The sequence below is a fragment of the Solea senegalensis genome, unplaced genomic scaffold (genome assembly GCF_019176455.1).
Source record: "Solea senegalensis isolate Sse05_10M unplaced genomic scaffold, IFAPA_SoseM_1 scf7180000017326, whole genome shotgun sequence".
Lineage (NCBI taxonomy): Eukaryota > Metazoa > Chordata > Actinopteri > Pleuronectiformes > Soleidae > Solea > Solea senegalensis.
The window spans coordinates 4,225-21,917 of NW_025322342.1; the positions used below are offsets into that span (position 1 = coordinate 4,225).

Consider the following 17,693-nt stretch of genomic DNA (forward strand, 5'->3'; position numbering starts at 1 on the left):
CACGGAAGTCTACAACGTACTGTCATTCATATTTGGTAGAGAAACTTTTAATATGTGCTCAGGATGACCCATCTGCTTGGTGTCCCATTGCAAACATTCAGGTCTTCAGTGACAATCAATCAAAAAATGAAACCATGAAACTGAAGTCCACACAACATGAAGATGTTTTTAATACTGACCTGTCACAGAGGCTCATCAGTGACCAATACATGCTGCAACTATGCATTCCTTCACAGGTAAGAGATAGTTCTATGACTCCATCCTCTAAAAATAAGCGCTGTGAAGCATCCTGTCAGTCTTTGCTGTACCAATAAATAATGTGGACCACAAAGGTCAGTGTATCAAATATTTTGTGTACACATCTGCCCGTGTATTGTTTCACAAAAAACATAAAAGATGCTTGAGACTCTAATGCTGCAACTAATGATTACGGGAAAACAAAACTGCAATCATTACTGCAAAGTTAAACAGATAAACAAACATTTGACTTTGCCAAACATGTACTTGTTTAATGTGTTGTTGACTGCTAAAACCACAGCAGCTACTTTAAACTACAGTACATTTCAAAACATTTAAACAAAGTATAGGACCCAAACTGAAAATGTGTGTCCATACCTCTGATCGTTGAACTGCTTCCATTAGAATTTTCTTCTCATGGTAGTTATTCTATTTTTGATGAAATATTTGACTGCTTTCCAGTCTCTTTTTTGTAGCGCTTGCGGTTCTGAAGCAATGCAGCGCTCACAGTCCGCTTTACCTGGAACATCTTGCCTCACAATGAACTTCATCAGGTGTTTTTCTACTGCAGCAATTTCCTCTGGTGTCCAACGTCTCACAGGAGCTTGCTTACCTAAGTAGGCAGAAAGAGATCACATTTTGATTAAATTGATAATTTGCAGAGCTGTGATCTGTAGCTCACAAGGCCACTAACTGCACAAAACGAGCTTCCACTCTGTTGAAAGTAAATTCTTCCAAATTTGTTTGCTGATCGTAAACTTTTAAGTGTGACAAATTTGCAATTAACTCAGGAAATCAGAAAGGGGGCAAATACTTTTTCACATATATATTCAAACCATTGTCACACATTGGGTCTTATTCCCTTTCTGGGTAGGAAGCTATGTTAGGTGTATTAAGAATTCAGAGACATGCTTTTATTCAATGATATAACCATCAACATTATTATTTTTTAAGGCAACCAATAGACCATTTTCACTAAAAACAAGGTAAAAGACGTTAAAAGCAATTGAGTGGCACTGGCCCAAAAGAGGATGCAAGTCCCAAAGCTTACCTCTCTTTCTTGCAGACACACTCTGGTTTTGGACTTGTGATGTGGAGGTACATTCTTGCAGGGATGATGTGCTGACCTCATCTTCTGACCCCTGTTGTCCTGGCATACTGACATCTAGAACAGGAAGAACTTTATTAAAAGACATAAAATATGAAGAAACAGTCAGTACAGTGATTATTTAATCAAATCAAATTCTATTTGTACAGCCCAAATTCACAAAACACATTTTGCCTTGGAGGGCTTTACAATCTGTACTGCCAGTTTGCGTCTGCCTTTAGTTCACTGCAATTTGAAGGCAGAAATACTCAGAAATGAAATGTCACACTTACTTTTCTGCTGATATGTCCTGTAGCATCAGAGAAATGCCACATAAACAACATGAAAAACACAATTTTCATCGGAGGGGGTCTTTAAAGAGGAGTGTTCAAGATCAATCTTCTTTCATCGTTCAAGCTCACCTGTTGGAGACACTCTCTGGTTTTGGACTTGTGATGTTGAGGTACAGATGTTCAGGGATGACATACTCTCATCTTCTGACCCCTGTTCTCCTGGCAGAGAAATGTAATATTGTTACTATACTTTGACAATACAGTGCATCATAGAGTAGATTTCAATCCCAGACCCCTGTCTTGCTGAACCAGACTTGCACCCCCGAGACAATGTACTATATTTTGTATCCTTGTCTTCACATAATGTCAGGAAATAGTGAATCAGGGAAACCTGAAAATAAAATACATAAATACATAAATCTCCATGACCATTCATCACATACCTTCAATGTCCTCTTCTGAAGGCCCCTCTATGCCGATGGTCTCTAAAATATTAATTGATATAATATTATTGAGTTGGAAAGCTGAGACTGTGGGCAATCTGGCAATCAAGAGCAGAAAAAAAATACAGTTTGTGTATGCATGTCTAAGTTTGACACGCATTTTTGCATATGTAAGGTCTTACGGAGGAGGATATGATTTTAAACTTGCAAATTACCTGCGTACAATTCAATTACTTAAAAAATCCAGTTTTAGTCACTTACTGAATGCTGAAGACTAAATATCATATATTGCACCTTTAAAATATAAAAAGTCTTAGTACCATTCACATCAACTTGAATTTCATCCAGGCTCTTTCCTTTGTATTCTCCTAGGCGTCCCTGTTCCATTGCCAGAAGCACTTTGCTGATTTTGGCCAACTGGAGGGTGCCCTCCGGAAGGCGGTAGTGCTTTCGGTGGACAGCAATATTATGGCCAAGGAAGTCTGCCAACTGATCGAGTTCTGTGGTCTTAAGGTTCAATACAGTAGAGAGGGTGGCGATATGTTTCCTTAGTCTTGTTGATGTTAATGCTTTAGGATTTTCAAGGTGATCACATTCGTTCACAAACTGCCTTATGCAGTCACAAGCCCTTATGTAATGGACAGAGTGAGGTAATGCAAACAGATATCCATTTTCAGACAGCACTCCACATTCTTCTCTCTTCTCAGTCAGAGCATCAAGTGACTCTCTCATGATTGGGGTTAAAAGAACTGGAACCTTTCTTCCTCTCTTTCCTACAATTGTAATCCTTACAAAATGCTTGCACAGCTTCTGTTCAAGCGGTGTAAGGGCCAAGCTAACATCACCATGTGTGTCTGATGTGTCCTTTGATAGATACGCAGACAGAAGCATCCTGGACACTTCCCCTCCTCTCCGCCGGTTAAACAGTACAACTTGTGTGAGGGTAACTTTTGCAAGCTCCTTCCAGTTTGATGGTGATGAGTGTTTTTGCAGATCATTCAAATGTTGCTGCTGTTTCTCAGCTAGATGACAATGAAACTTTTGAATATCTTGTGTGAAAGGTAACAGTAGAGGAGCATTCCATTTGGTCTGGTCAAGTTGAGTTAATGCTTGGCTTGCAATGTCAAATCTCCAACTTTCTTGATAAAGCAGCGCAAACTCCTCAGCATCTTGAGTAGCTTGTTTATCTTTCTTTTTCAGGCCTTCGGACTTGATAAACATGGCCAAAGAATACAAGCTGTGTCCAACCTTGCGAGCAAGAGACGGACATTGGTATTTGCCAGTTTGCTCACTGAATCCAGATAGGCTCTTTGCAGCAGTGACCACCTGACTGTAGTGTTCAGGTTTTATGAGTTCTTGGATGGTCTTCACATGTGTAACTTGTCTTGCTTTCAATAACAGCCTGCCAAGCTCTCTCAGTTTTTGCCGAATATACTGGTGTTGACTGACCACCTTCTCGTTCTTCCTGAACAGTCTGTAACCATATTCAAGAATACAGCGGTCTTCTTTAATAGCAACTGCAATCCTGTCTTGATTCATAACACTTAAGAACTTCCAATAAGCATCATTAAATCCAGGTGGAGCAGGTTCAGCGAAAGCACACAAAGATAGAACACGAGTTTTACCAGGTTTACTACTCTCAGGTTTGAAGTTGCAAACCTGAAAATGCCGCCACATTGCTCTTCTTGAGAACAAACCATAGCAGTGAATACAATGTGCAAATTCCTGTCCTTCAGATTTTTTCTGTGGTTGCTTCCATGGGATGAGTTTGCCTTTCTGTGTCTCCAAAACCTCACTATTGTGCTCAAAGTTCCCCTTATTTCGTATATAGTCCAACTGCAGTTTCCTTTCTTTTGAGTTCTTTGGCAAACTGAATGCTTTTGCAACATCTGTTTCATCTTGGTGTTTACGCCACAAGTGCCTTGACATTTTCTGGACAAACTTTCTGCAATAAAAGCAGAAATGTTTTTTGTTGTAGCTTCTAGACCCATCCATCTTCTTTAATACTGGATTGACATACATAGACTGCTCTTCTTCCAGGGGCATTGAAACACTCACATCCTTTTTAGAATATGTTGCAACTATTTTCTTTTCATTACCATCAACTCTGCTATTCGGAAATATTTGTGTGGGGTCATGACCTGTTTTAAAGGGTCTCTTCTGGCTAAAATCAAGCTGACTCCGACTGGAAGACCTGCTTCTTTTCTGCTTGGAGGACTCACTTCCACTCTCCCTGGGCATAAACTTGCTCCGACTGGAAGACTTTCTTCTGCTCTCACTAGATGCACCTTTGTTCCTTTTTTTATCTTCCAGGGTTAATTCCAAACTGCTATCACTTTCTGTGCTTTCGTCCTTGGGACATGGAATGTACTCATCTTCACTGCCAATGTTAGAGTTATCTGATTCCACAAGAGGCACCTGAATCTTTAAAAAAAGAAAAAAAAAATGTAACTCATTTTGTAACATATTAAGTGTAAACAATCTGAGTATACTTTAATTGTATATGCATACAGCGTGAAGATAAATTCTCTATGGAGCCTTCTATACTGAGTATTTTAAGTTGAAGTAAGTGTAAAGAAATAGAAAGACATACTGCTAATTAATGTTAGACTAAAACTTTTACTAAAAACTAGGTATTGCCATTTTCATTTACTTTAAATGAAAAGAACCAGGAGGTCTGTCTGACCGTTAACATTGGTTCTGCCAGCGTTTCCAGTCAGACACGATCATATTGCATGTATTGCATGGGTTAGAGTATCAACGGATATGAAAATTAAGGCCCGATCCGACCCAGTTAGAGTACATAAAGTCCAAGCCCCGGTACTACACCATTGTGCATACAGTTGTGAGAAAAAGCAAATATTGCCTATATCCTTCATTAAAACCTTGAAACAATTTGAATATGTCATATATACACAATAAAGCATCAAAATGATACAAATACAAGAATCAATTAAAGACTTACAGGATGGCGAGAGCATCTTCTCAGCCTCTGTGAATCCCTTTCAGGCTTAGAAATCAAAGTGCCCTCTGTGCTGTCATCACTTGAATCGTAGAGACAGCCAGCAAAATCTTGTAGTCGATCCATCTGCAAAGGGAAAACATGAAGATATGATTTTCCCTTTTTGTTGACACGATAGAAAAACAAACTGCAGGGAAAAGTGCCCATCAGCTATGTACTCATACTGTTTTAAATAGATTTTAGGAGCTTACCATAATGCTTTTTGTGCGTCTCAGAGGTGGAACAAGTTCATCATCTGATTGCTCTCTGGAATGGTTGTTTGGAGAAGCCTCATCACAGGCTTCTTTCAGAACAGTTTCATCTGAATCGCACAAATGACGAGAAACCTCTGGTCCACTGTCCATCTGCAAAAAAAAAAAAAAGTATGTCAAGTAGGGCTGGGCGATATATCGAATATACTCGAAATATTGAATATACTCGATATATTGAATATACTCGGTATATTGAATATACTCGATACATTAAATGTACTCGATATATCGCGGCTTGTTGTCTGTGCGATGTAGAAAATGACTATATCATGAAACTTGAGTGTTGTGACGCATTTGCTTTCAGCCGCTGACATTTAACTCCACTCCTCTCAAATGCTTTCTCGTCTCTCCCTCTCACAGACAGACAAAACAAGAGCACCTAGTTACATACGTCAGTCTGATACGTGCAACTTCACACGCCCTTGCCCAGCAGAGGAGGACAAATTCATTCCGAAGATAACAGCACATGATCCATCGTCTGGTGGTGGTTTGGTTTCAACTTAAGGCTAAGGCAAAATATCGAGATGTATCGTGACATGGCCTAAAAATATCGCTGTATTAATAAAAGGCCATATCGCGATTATTAACCTACGATTTTAGGATTGTTAAGTAGTTTTGATCATGACATGATCTGACCAAAAAGCTAAATACAGTAAAGAAATGTAAACAGTGGCCCAGTAGACAGTGGAAGTATAACAGCTTCATACAAGTCACCACAGATATTGGTGATGGATGCGTCTACAATGTCATTTTACCTGTGCGTTAGTCTCATCTGGCTTTGATTCCATGTGGAACATCTGAGGTAGAGGGCTGGTCTCTGTCTCTGCTGCTGCAGGAGTCTGAGGGTCTTTCACCTGAAATTTAGATAGCAGACAAGAAGACAATTAGATCTGACAGAAATCACAACTGTATGTGGAGACATTTACAGGCTAATAAGGTTACCTAATGGTTAAACAGTTTCTGAAACAGCACAGACCTTCACACTGAGAGCACAACATAGTCTTTCTAAAGGTAGTAGGCACCTCTCATAACCTATGATAAGGATTTACAGTGGGTCACATTGTAAATTTTGCTTTCAAACTCATTACAGCTCAGACAGTGTGCAATTACAAATGTTAAAATCAAACTTGAGATTATGTCAGGTTCTGGACAGTGCCATAGGAACAGTTTGAGTGAGAACCACACGGAAGGGCCCCACATGGGAGAGACTAGAAACATACGAGTGGTGTGTTACAGTATGTTACCTGGTCTCATTGAGGAGAGACGAGAGAACAAGTGTGTTTGTGACATAAAAGACCCCATAAGGACATGACTGGAAACATGCGTGTGTGTGTGACATTAACTGGCCATTATCACACCACCCAAAAAGTAATCCTGACAATGTGAACATTGGTCCATTTTGAAAGAAGAACAGCTTCATAGAAGTCACCACAGATATTGGTGATGGATGCGTCTACAATGTCATTTTACCTGTGCGTTAGTCTCATCCGGCTTTGATTCCATGTGGAACATCTGAGGTAGAGGGCTGGTCTCTGTCTCTGCTGCTGCAGGAGTCTGAGGGTCTTTCACCTGAAATTTAGATAGCAGACAAGAAGACAATTAGAACTGACAGAAATCACAACTGTATGTGGAGACATTTACAGGCTAATAAGGTTACCTAATGGTTAAACAGTTTCTGAAACAGCACAGACCTTCACACTGAGAGCACAACATAGTCTTTCTAAAGGTAGTAGGCACCTCTCATAACCTATGATAAGGATTTACAGTGGGTCACATTGTAAATTTTGCTTTCAAACTCATAACAGCTCAGACAGTGTGCAATTACAAATGTTAAAATCAAACTTGAGATTATGTCAGGTTCTGGACAGTGCCATAGGAACAGTTTGAGTGAGAACCACACGGAAGGGCCCCACATGGGAGAGACTAGAAACATACGAGTGGTGTGTTACAGTATGTTACCTGGTCTCATTGAGGAGAGACGAGAGAACAAGTGTGTTTGTGACATAAAAGACCCCATAAGGACATGACTGGAAACATGCGTGTGTGTGTGACATTTACTGGCCATTATCACACCACCCAAAAAGTAATCCTGACAATGTGAACATTGACCCATTTTGAAAGAAGAACAGCTTCATACAAGTCACCACAGATATTGGTGATGGATGCGTCTACAATGTCATTTTACCTGTACGTTAGTCTCATCTGGCTTTGATTCCATGTGGAACATCTGAGGTAGAGGGCTGGTCTCTGTCTCTGCTGCTGCAGGAGTCTGAGGGTCTTTCACCTGAAATTTAGATAGCAGACAAGAAGACAATTAGAACTGACAGAAATCACAACTGTATGTGGAGACATTTACAGGCTAATAAGGTTACCTAATGGTTAAACAGTTTCTGAAACAGCACAGACCTTCACACTGAGAGCACAACATAGTCTTTCTAAAGGTAGTAGGCACCTCTCATAACCTATGATAAGGATTTACAGTGGGTCACATTGTAAATTTTGCTTTCAAACTCATAACAGCTCAGACAGTGTGCAATTACAAATGTTAAAATCAAACTTGAGATTATGTCAGGTTCTGGACAGTGCCATAGGAACAGTTTGAGTGAGAACCACACGGAAGGGCCCCACATGGGAGAGACTAGAAACATACGAGTGGTGTGTTACAGTATGTTACCTGGTCTCATTGAGGAGAGACGAGAGAACAAGTGTGTTTGTGACATAAAAGACCCCATAAGGACATGACTGGAAACATGCGTGTGTGTGTGACATTTACTGGCCATTATCACACCACCCAAAAAGTAATCCTGACAATGTGAACATTGACCCATTTTGAAAGAAGAACAGCTTCATACAAGTCACCACAGATATTGGTGATGGATGCGTCTACAATGTCATTTTACCTGTGCGTTAGTCTCATCTGGCTTTGATTCCATGTGGAACATCTGAGGTAGAGGGCTGGTCTCTGTCTCTGCTGCTGCAGGAGTCTGAGGGTCTTTCACCTGAAATTTAGATAGCAGACAAGAAGACAATTAGAACTGACAGAAATCACAACTGTATGTGGAGACATTTACAGGCTAATAAGGTTACCTAATGGTTAAACAGTTTCTGAAACAGCACAGACCTTCACACTGAGAGCACAACATAGTCTTTCTAAAGGTAGTAGGCACCTCTCATAACCTATGATAAGGATTTACAGTGGGTCACATTGTAAATTTTGCTTTCAAACTCATAACAGCTCAGACAGTGTGCAATTACAAATGTTAAAATCAAACTTGAGATTATGTCAGGTTCTGGACAGTGCCATAGGAACAGTTTGAGTGAGAACCACACGGAAGGGCCCCACATGGGAGAGACTAGAAACATACGAGTGGTGTGTTACAGTATGTTACCTGGTCTCATTGAGGAGAGACGAGAGAACAAGTGTGTTTGTGACATAAAAGACCCCATAAGGACATGACTGGAAACATGTGTGTGTGTGTGACATTTACTGGCCATTATCACACCACCCAAAAAGTAATCCTGACAATGTGAACATTGACCCATTTTGAAAGAAGAACAGCTTCATACAAGTCACCACAGATATTGGTGATGGATGCGTCTACAATGTCATTTTACCTGTGCGTTAGTCTCATCTGGCTTTGATTCCATGTGGAACATCTGAGGTAGAGGGCTGGTCTCTGTCTCTGCTGCTGCAGGAGTCTGAGGGTCTTTCACCTGAAATTTAGATAGCAGACAAGAAGACAATTAGAACTGACAGAAATCACAACTGTATGTGGAGACATTTACAGGCTAATAAGGTTACCTAATGGTTAAACAGTTTCTGAAACAGCACAGACCTTCACACTGAGAGCACAACATAGTCTTTCTAAAGGTAGTAGGCACCTCTTATAACCTATGATAAGGATTTACAGTGGGTCACATTGTAAATTTTGCTTTCAAACTCATAACAGCTCAGACAGTGTGCAATTACAAATGTTAAAATCAAACTTGAGATTATGTCAGGTTCTGGACAGTGCCATAGGAACAGTTTGAGTGAGAACCACACGGAAGGGCCCCACATGGGAGAGACTAGAAACATACGAGTGGTGTGTTACAGTATGTTACCTGGTCTCATTGAGGAGAGACGAGAGAACAAGTGTGTTTGTGACATAAAAGGCCCCATAAGGACATGACTGGAAACATGCGTGTGTGTGTGACATTTACTGGCCATTATCACACCACCCAAAAAGTAATCCTGACAATGTGAACATTGACCCATTTTGAAAGAAGAACAGCTTCATACAAGTCACCACAGATATTGGTGATGGATGCGTCTACGATGTCATTTTACCTGTACGTTAGTCTCATCTGGCTTTGATTCCATGTGGAACATCTGAGGTAGAGGGCTGGTCTCTGTCTCTGCTGCTGCAGGAGTCTGAGGGTCTTTCACCTGAAATTTAGATAGCAGACAAGAAGACAATTAGAACTGACAGAAATCACAACTGTATGTGGAGACATTTACAGGCTAATAAGGTTACCTAATGGTTAAACAGTTTCTGAAACAGCACAGACCTTCACACTGAGAGCACAACATAGTCTTTCTAAAGGTAGTAGGCACCTCTCATAACCTATGATAAGGATTTACAGTGGGTCACATTGTAAATTTTGCTTTCAAACTCATAACAGCTCAGACAGTGTGCAATTACAAATGTTAAAATCAAACGAGATTATGTCAGGTTCTGGACAGTGCCATAAGAACAATTTGAGTGAGAACCACACGGAAGGGCCCCACATGGGAGAGACTAGAAACATACGAGTGGTGTGTTACAGTATGTTACCTGGTCTCATTGAGGAGAGACGAGAGAACAAGTGTGTTTGTGACATAAAAGGCCCCATAAGGACATGACTGGAAACATGCGTGTGTGTGTGACATTTACTGGCCATTATCACACCACCCAAAAAGTAATCCTGACAATGTGAACATTGACCCATTTTGAAAGAAGAACAGCTTCATACAAGTCACCACAGATATTGGTGATGGATGCGTCTACGATGTCATTTTACCTGTGCGTTAGTCTCATCTGGCTTTGATTCCATGTGGAACATCTGAGGTAGAGGGCTGGTCTCTGTCTCTGCTGCTGCAGGAGTCTTCACCTGGATTTCAATTAAACAAGAATCAAACAAACTGATGTTAAATCATATCACACAGATCAAAGATCACATGCATTCCCATAGATAAACTCATATGGGAAACATGATAAATATTGGACAAAATTTGCTTTTACAAGATGGCACAAAATATTCATGCTTAATCTAACCAACTCACCATACTGCGCCAAGGCCATTTTGCATCACCATAGCTGTAGTCAATTTCAGATCCTATCTCTATTTTCTTCAGGGCAAAAAGGCACAAGTGCGGCTTGTTGTTTACTATGATTTTTCTCATGACACAATTTGGATTTTTGTGGTTGTCATTGACTAATCTTCCAAGAGATCCATCTTCTTTAGATGCATCAAGGCTGAAAAGTATAAGAAAAATTATAACAGGGTTATAATTATCAGTTTTGTTGGAAGACATATTTTTAGTACTTGTGCTTTAGTTCAATCATTAACTATTAAAAGTTTATTTCAGGGTTAACTTAGAATTTCTCTAATCTATAAAAAACATCTCTTTACATGCTCACCACAAGTGACGGTTCTGCCACTCAAAATCAAAGAGAAATGTGTAGTCAATCTCTGAGTACGTTAGTGACTGGCATTCTTCCTGTGTGAGGAGTTTACCCCTGTACTCCAAAACAAAGTCCCCTGGTTCAATGGGCTGCGTAGCAAACACTCCTCTTCCTAGAAGAATATAACAAAGAAAACGATTCATTTGCTTTTGAAATGCACAAGTTCTTTCAAGGAACCTTCTACCACTTACCTTTGAAACTGTCTATGAGTCTTGACATAAATCCAGACTTGTCAGTGCAAGACAGAATATATGTCTTTGCATCATCTACAGGCTTTATCCTTCTCCTCCTTTTGGACATAATGGCTCTGTGAAAATATTTTAATTATTACTACACATACGATATAAGAGATTTGTTCAATGAGTTCAGTTTATATTGTCATGAGTTGCCTAGATTGCTAACTGCTGATATACATAAAACAATTTTTGAAAACAAACAGTAGAGTTTCCTCTAGGTTTATGGCATGTTGTCCTCTTCTCTCTTTATCAGGCTATAGGTGTGTGAGATTGTGTGTTTGTTTGTGTGTCAAAATGAAATAGCTTTGCTTAAAGTAGATCAATAACATCATTATTTGCCCCTAATGAATGTCAAGTTAATTTCATTTATCAAAAAACTTCAACAGATGTCATTTCAGGTCACTTTTCCCATGTTTAATTTTAATTAATAATGAAAATAATTATCTTATTTAAGCAAAGATAAAAAAGAGGTCACTTAATTAGTTAAAGAGTTAATTTATAAAGCTCTAGCACTTTTGGATTTCATTTTCAATTTTAGGGAGTTGATATACAGTTTAATTTCATTATAGTAGCATGTAAAGATGGGTATTTTTTATAAAAGTAGACAAAAATGTATCATTTCATTTATATTTATACATTTCTAGACTATTAGACTTTGTGCCTTATATAATTTGTCTTATATAATTGTCTTAAAAAGATCGCTAGCTGCTAATGTTAGCAGCTAGCGATCGCTAACGTTAGCGCTAATGTTAGCTCGCCCATTATATTGCTAAGTTAGCAGCTAACCGCGAGTAGCTAACGGTAGCAGCAAACAGTTATTGTAATAAACTAAAAAAAAATCGCGAGCTGCTAATGTTAGCGCGCGTATTATATAGCTAACACCAGCAGCTAAACACAACTAGTTTACACTAGCAGCTAACAGTTACTGTAATAAATTAATTAACATAACGAAGATATAAACGATATAAATCCAACAAATTCACACCTACCTGTTGCATGCTGTCAATCTTGAGCTTGATCTTCCTCTTCTTCTTGTTAAAACCCTACCCACTTCCTGAAGTGTGTAAACAAACTTCCGGTGTGTGTGTGTCCGTACCTTCCACCTTACAAGCTCCGGGGGGCGGTAGTGAGCAAAAAGTTTACACACACTTACACACACATTTCCAGTTTTTGTGACCTTGTGGGCCAAGTGAAAAAAAAGCAAGAGGGGCATCAGGGGGGGCTGCAAAGCTCATTTTGAATGAAAACCGGGGTGGGGCCCACCATTTAGGGCCCCATACCGGTTGTGGGCCCCCCGCGGTGGGTGTGCTCCATGCGGTGGGACCCCATGAAGTAAGATATGTAAGTGCACACACACACACACAGAGACACCACACACACACACACACACACACACACACACACACAGAGACACTCACACACACACAGACACACACACACACACACACACACCACAGACACACACACACACACACACACACACACACACACACACAGAGACACTCACACACACACAGACACACACACACACACACACACACACAGACACACACACACACACACACACACACACACACAGACACAGACACACACACACACAGAGACACACACACACACACAGACACACACACACACACACAGACACACACACACACACACACACACACACACACACACACACACAGACACACATACACACACACAGACACACACACACACAGAGACACACACACACACACACACACACACACACACACACACACACACACACACACAGACACACACAGAGACACACACACACACACACACACACACACACACACAGACACACACACACACACACACACACACACACACACAGACACACACACACACACACACACACACACACACACACACACACACACACACACAGACACACACACACACACACACACACACACACAGACACACACACACACACACACACACACACACACACAGACACACACACACACACACACACACACACAGAGACACTCACACACACACACACACACACACACACACACACACAGATGGAATGCTATTTTTCAGCACAGTCTGACTTTCCTGTTTGAATTAGAGGTGCAAACACAAGTCTGCTGTGATAAATGGTTCAGGGGCCAAAGGATCAAGGAAACTGTAATGTTGAATGAATGAATGAAGACACAAAGAAAGAGAACACAACAGGGTTAAAACACACTGAAGTGTGAACAGTGTAGTTGCTGATTGTGAGGCTTTTTAAAAACCTCAACCTCAGTGATCAAAAGACCTGTGTGATCCCAGGTTTACGTGAGTGTTGTGATTAATCTGCATTCACTCCCGGATCAAATGACTCTGCAACGCATGCAAGGTTTTGTTTGGCTCACTGTTGGGTTCGCTCACTAATTTCTTCTTCATGTTCTATTTATGCCAGAAATGTGCTATTTCCTGCACAAAGCTACAGCACACATGCATCTGCTGACTGTTAGCATAGCTGTTAGCAAATCAATTGGCATCAGTGTTTGTTAGGATCTTACTTGAGGCTGTGGCGGTAGTGCAGGTGGGCCATGAAAGATCATTAAATATGAATAAATATGTGTTTATAATGTTCACTTTCAGTTCAAAGTGCTGTAAAATATGTATTTTCTGGCCGTTAAAGGCTTCTTCATGTTGATGCTGTTTCCTGTTGTGTTACAGTTTATGTGTGTAAGTGTCCCGTGTCAGCATACAGGCCCAACATGTCAGTATTTGCACATCATGTAAATGTGTTCATTTCCATAAATTGTAAATGATTATTTACCTTGATGGAAAACTACACTTTTCAGTGTGAGCTAAACCTTTAAAAATGTAAAAATGTTACATGGAGCAGTTTTAATAACCTTTGATAAAAGATCAGAAATAAAGTGGACTGATTATTAATCTGCACTGTTTGTGTTTCCCCATTTTCACATGAAAACAAAATAAGAATTGTTAATCCTAGTCTGGTGTGTTGATCACAGTCGTGGTTTAAGGTTTGGAATGGCTGCTCTCAATGATTGTTTTAAAGGGCTGTTGTTGTTTCTTCCCCTGACTCATTTAGTTCTCGGCACCTCAGTGACATCACAATGCTCGTGCAGGTGGAAAACACAGGAATGCCGTTACTGTAATTGTCGTTTTCAGTGGCTCCACATGGGGTTAGAAATCCTGGGTCTACCCCCTCATTTTAGTGTGAATAGAGCTCGAGTCAATGCTGACTGTGAGACGCTCAGCCTCGATTAACTCATGGCTACTGTGGTGTTTGTCAAATCTCTGCCCAATTAAACTTGTTGGGTTTCTTCTAGCCATAGAACAACCTGCAGTCATCTTAAGTCTACACTAGCTGAAGCATATGTTCAGTGAGTTATCTCACCATTAAATGTGGATTGTAAATGTTGCTCATTCTCCAGCACCAAAGTCCTTAGAGAAAGACATTGGTGTTTACAGGAGCTGGTGGACGACTGCTGCTGCTGCTGCTGCTGCTGCTTCATTCACGGTGGTCATTTCTCAAACACTGAAATCACAAAGTAACTCATTTGAATTAATGGGTGGAAGCAGCTGTGGAGCGACGTGACTTTGTTGGTGGACAGTGAGTTCAGTGAACGGCACGTTTACAAAGTGATACACACTTTAATTTCCAGACAGGAAAAGTCGTCTAATGCCAAAATAAAGCGGTGAACAAGTGAGCGTAGATTATATTAGCAGAGAAGTTTTTATTGACACCTCAGGTTTCCACTGTCATCTGAGTCAGTACACATCATACAACCACACTCATCTATCCCTTTAAGTTGGGTAATAAAAGAGCAAAGCAGGGGGGCATCGGGGATGTCTGGAGGCCGCTCTTATCTCTCTGAATGAAAGGAATGCCTGCGACCAAACAGAGCAGCCAAATCACATGTGCAGTGAAGAAGAAATCAATGTGTAGTTTTAACAGCCAGGACACCTTCAGGCTACAACACAAGTGTCTATGTGCTTTTTCTGTGCTTCTTTGTGTACTCGGTACCTAAAGAATTGTCCTGAGCACTTTTAGCTGCAGGGAACTTGGGTGGGAACATCACCCCCATGCACAACCTCAATCAACATCCCCCTTCCTCCTCACACACCTGCAGCCCAGCAGGCCCCTAACTGTCTGGAACCTCTTTCACTGGCCTGAAAAGAGTGTGTGGACGTGTCCGGTGCATGTGGCAGGGACGTGTCTAAGCCACCCATGGGTGCATTCCTCCGAAAGAGTGTTTCACTGAATGAAGCTTGAGCCCCTTTCACACTAAACCCGGGATCTGTAAAGTCAGGCTGACCCCCTGCAAAAATGGGATTAACACCGTCCCACCAACCCGTTATTTTCAGCCCTGTGTCTCCAACTGTTCATTGGGAGTATGGTTTGAATTACAGGGGAACGAAAGGGAGCTGGTCTCCCTGAAAAGATCTCCTGAAGGTCTACTCTGAGACATGATGGGGAACCTCAGACCTCAATATCACTGTCTATGATTCAGCTCTCAGTCTGGAAAACCTTGGTGACCTCTGAGTAGTGATTATAAAATAAAATATAAAAGACAAAAGAAGATATTGTGTTCCCACTAATGCAGCTGATAAAACTGTAGAGTCGTTAAATGAGTTAAACCTGGGTTTAACTCATTTAAACCTGGGTTTTAACAGGTTTTTTTGACCAGTGGTAATGATGTATTAGACTGTGGTGACTCAAAATTCTGTGAATGGAATCCTGCCTCATTACACTGCTCGTTGTCATGCACCATGAGGTTAAAAGCACATTTTGAGAGAGTGAAGAAGATTGAACTCAGTTCTGAAACATCAGCAGACACACAGACCAACCTTTGTTGTATGAAACCATCCATGTGAGACCAGAATGCAACTTTCTTAAGCCAATCACAGTAAAATGTCCATTTAAAGACATTCACTTTAAAATGCAGGATGATGATAAATAACAGCAGCTGTTTTGTCTGTTGTCAGCAGAAACCGACTGAAATAACGTCATTTTATGTTTTATTTTTTATTTTTAAAGAGATGATAATAAATGGATCCATTTATTATTACACTAACAGAAGGTGAAATAAATGAGTTTATAATATTATGTGTATGTTTAAACCCTGAGGAACAGTGTTGAAACCTGGTGACAAAAAAACAAAAGTATTATCTCCATTTCTCACTTGACAGAGAAAAAAACACCTGATTCACATCTGTGACTGTGTTCATGCAACATTTCATCATTCATGCATTTCTGACACTTGAATACATTTTGGATTCACTTTTTCTTCCACTTTTGGCTCATTAATAACACACACACACACACACACACACACACACACCCTGGGTGACCCCGGCGTTTTGTCTTCATTCATTAATAATTACAGTCTGTTTCCTGAGTGCATATCCAGAGGCTTGTTGGAGGGAAAAAAAGGTTTTGGAGGAAATGATAATAAATAATAATCAGACGGAACCAATTAAAAGTGATTACCCTCTGTGATGTGAGGTGCTACACACACACACACACACACACACACACACACACACTTACAGGACCGCGGCTGATGTGAATGTTTACATAATAGCCTCACTTCCTGAGCTTGGCAGCTGGCTCTCCTAAATAAATTCCTGCTATATGATTCAAATATTGCCGTGGATTGGGGAACCCTGCCCCTGCCCTCCGCCCCCCGCCTCACAATGGGCTCAGATTTCAAGAGGCCGCTGTTGTGCTCTCAGAAGAAGACTGTAAGCCTTCTCTTAAGCTTCAGGGCCCAGCACAAGACAAAAGTGACGTGGAGGCTTAGGAGGATTAGTGAAGGCTGGAGACTAGGGCTCCACATCCCAAAAACGCGATTAAGCGCTTGCAAGTGACTGAGGTGATCTCTAGCAACGCACTGAAGATGCCAGGTCCTTGTGATGTTAAATACGCATTTGGGGCGGAGTGTAAGGACGAAGCCGCTGAAGACGTCAATAAGGAACGTTTGGACGCTGCTTTGTGTCTCCAGTGTCCTGAGGACACATTCTTTACGCACACTTTCTCCTGCTGCTGAAATTAAAACATTATTGATCAGAAAAAGAGACCAGAGAGACCCCTTCATGTTTATGCAGATCACCTCCCCTGGTTTTAAATCACAGCTGCACTAACTAATTTGACCTTAAACAGGAACCAGGAAGAGCAGGAAAATGAAAGAAAATGAACCAACGTACACAAAATACACAAGGAAAAACTAGACAATAAAATGAGACACATAAAATAAAAGTCCACGATGAAAGAAAAGACAAAGCCCAAAAAAAGTCCAAAGACAAAAAGCACCTGGATAATAAATGGGTCGTGTGTCATTATTACACAGTGTCATTACTCAAACAGTCTCCTCATCCTGTCCCATCACATATCCATTCACTTTGTTGTTTCTCACCAT

The 17,693-nt window shown here is 40.6% G+C and overlaps 1 protein-coding gene across 4 annotated transcripts; it reads right to left on the reverse strand.

Annotated features, from left to right (window-relative positions):
* Positions 1-471: 471 nt before the first annotated feature.
* Positions 472-12,513, reverse strand: LOC122764223. Of its 4 annotated transcripts, XM_044018523.1 has the most exons (19): positions 12,267-12,513; positions 11,233-11,348; positions 10,997-11,153; positions 10,639-10,831; positions 10,377-10,466; positions 9,664-9,762; positions 8,949-9,047; positions 8,234-8,332; positions 7,519-7,617; positions 6,804-6,902; positions 6,089-6,187; positions 5,274-5,426; positions 5,026-5,148; positions 2,381-4,484; positions 2,061-2,102; positions 1,747-1,836; positions 1,618-1,634; positions 1,289-1,402; positions 787-850 (listed from the first exon to the last, which is right to left on the reverse strand). In XM_044018523.1, exons 1-19 carry the CDS (start codon positions 12,488-12,490, stop codon positions 833-835), a joined length of 4,035 nt encoding a protein of 1,344 aa, XP_043874458.1. In that variant the 5' UTR covers positions 12,491-12,513; the 3' UTR covers positions 787-832. The 4 variants fall into 4 exon arrangements, with proteins under 4 accessions (XP_043874456.1, XP_043874457.1, XP_043874458.1 ...); XM_044018521.1 differs by lacking the exon at positions 1,618-1,634 and having other exon boundaries at positions 472-850; XM_044018522.1 differs by lacking the exons at positions 1,618-1,634; positions 6,089-6,187 and having other exon boundaries at positions 472-850.
* Between the last annotated feature and the right edge of the window lie 5,180 nt (positions 12,514-17,693).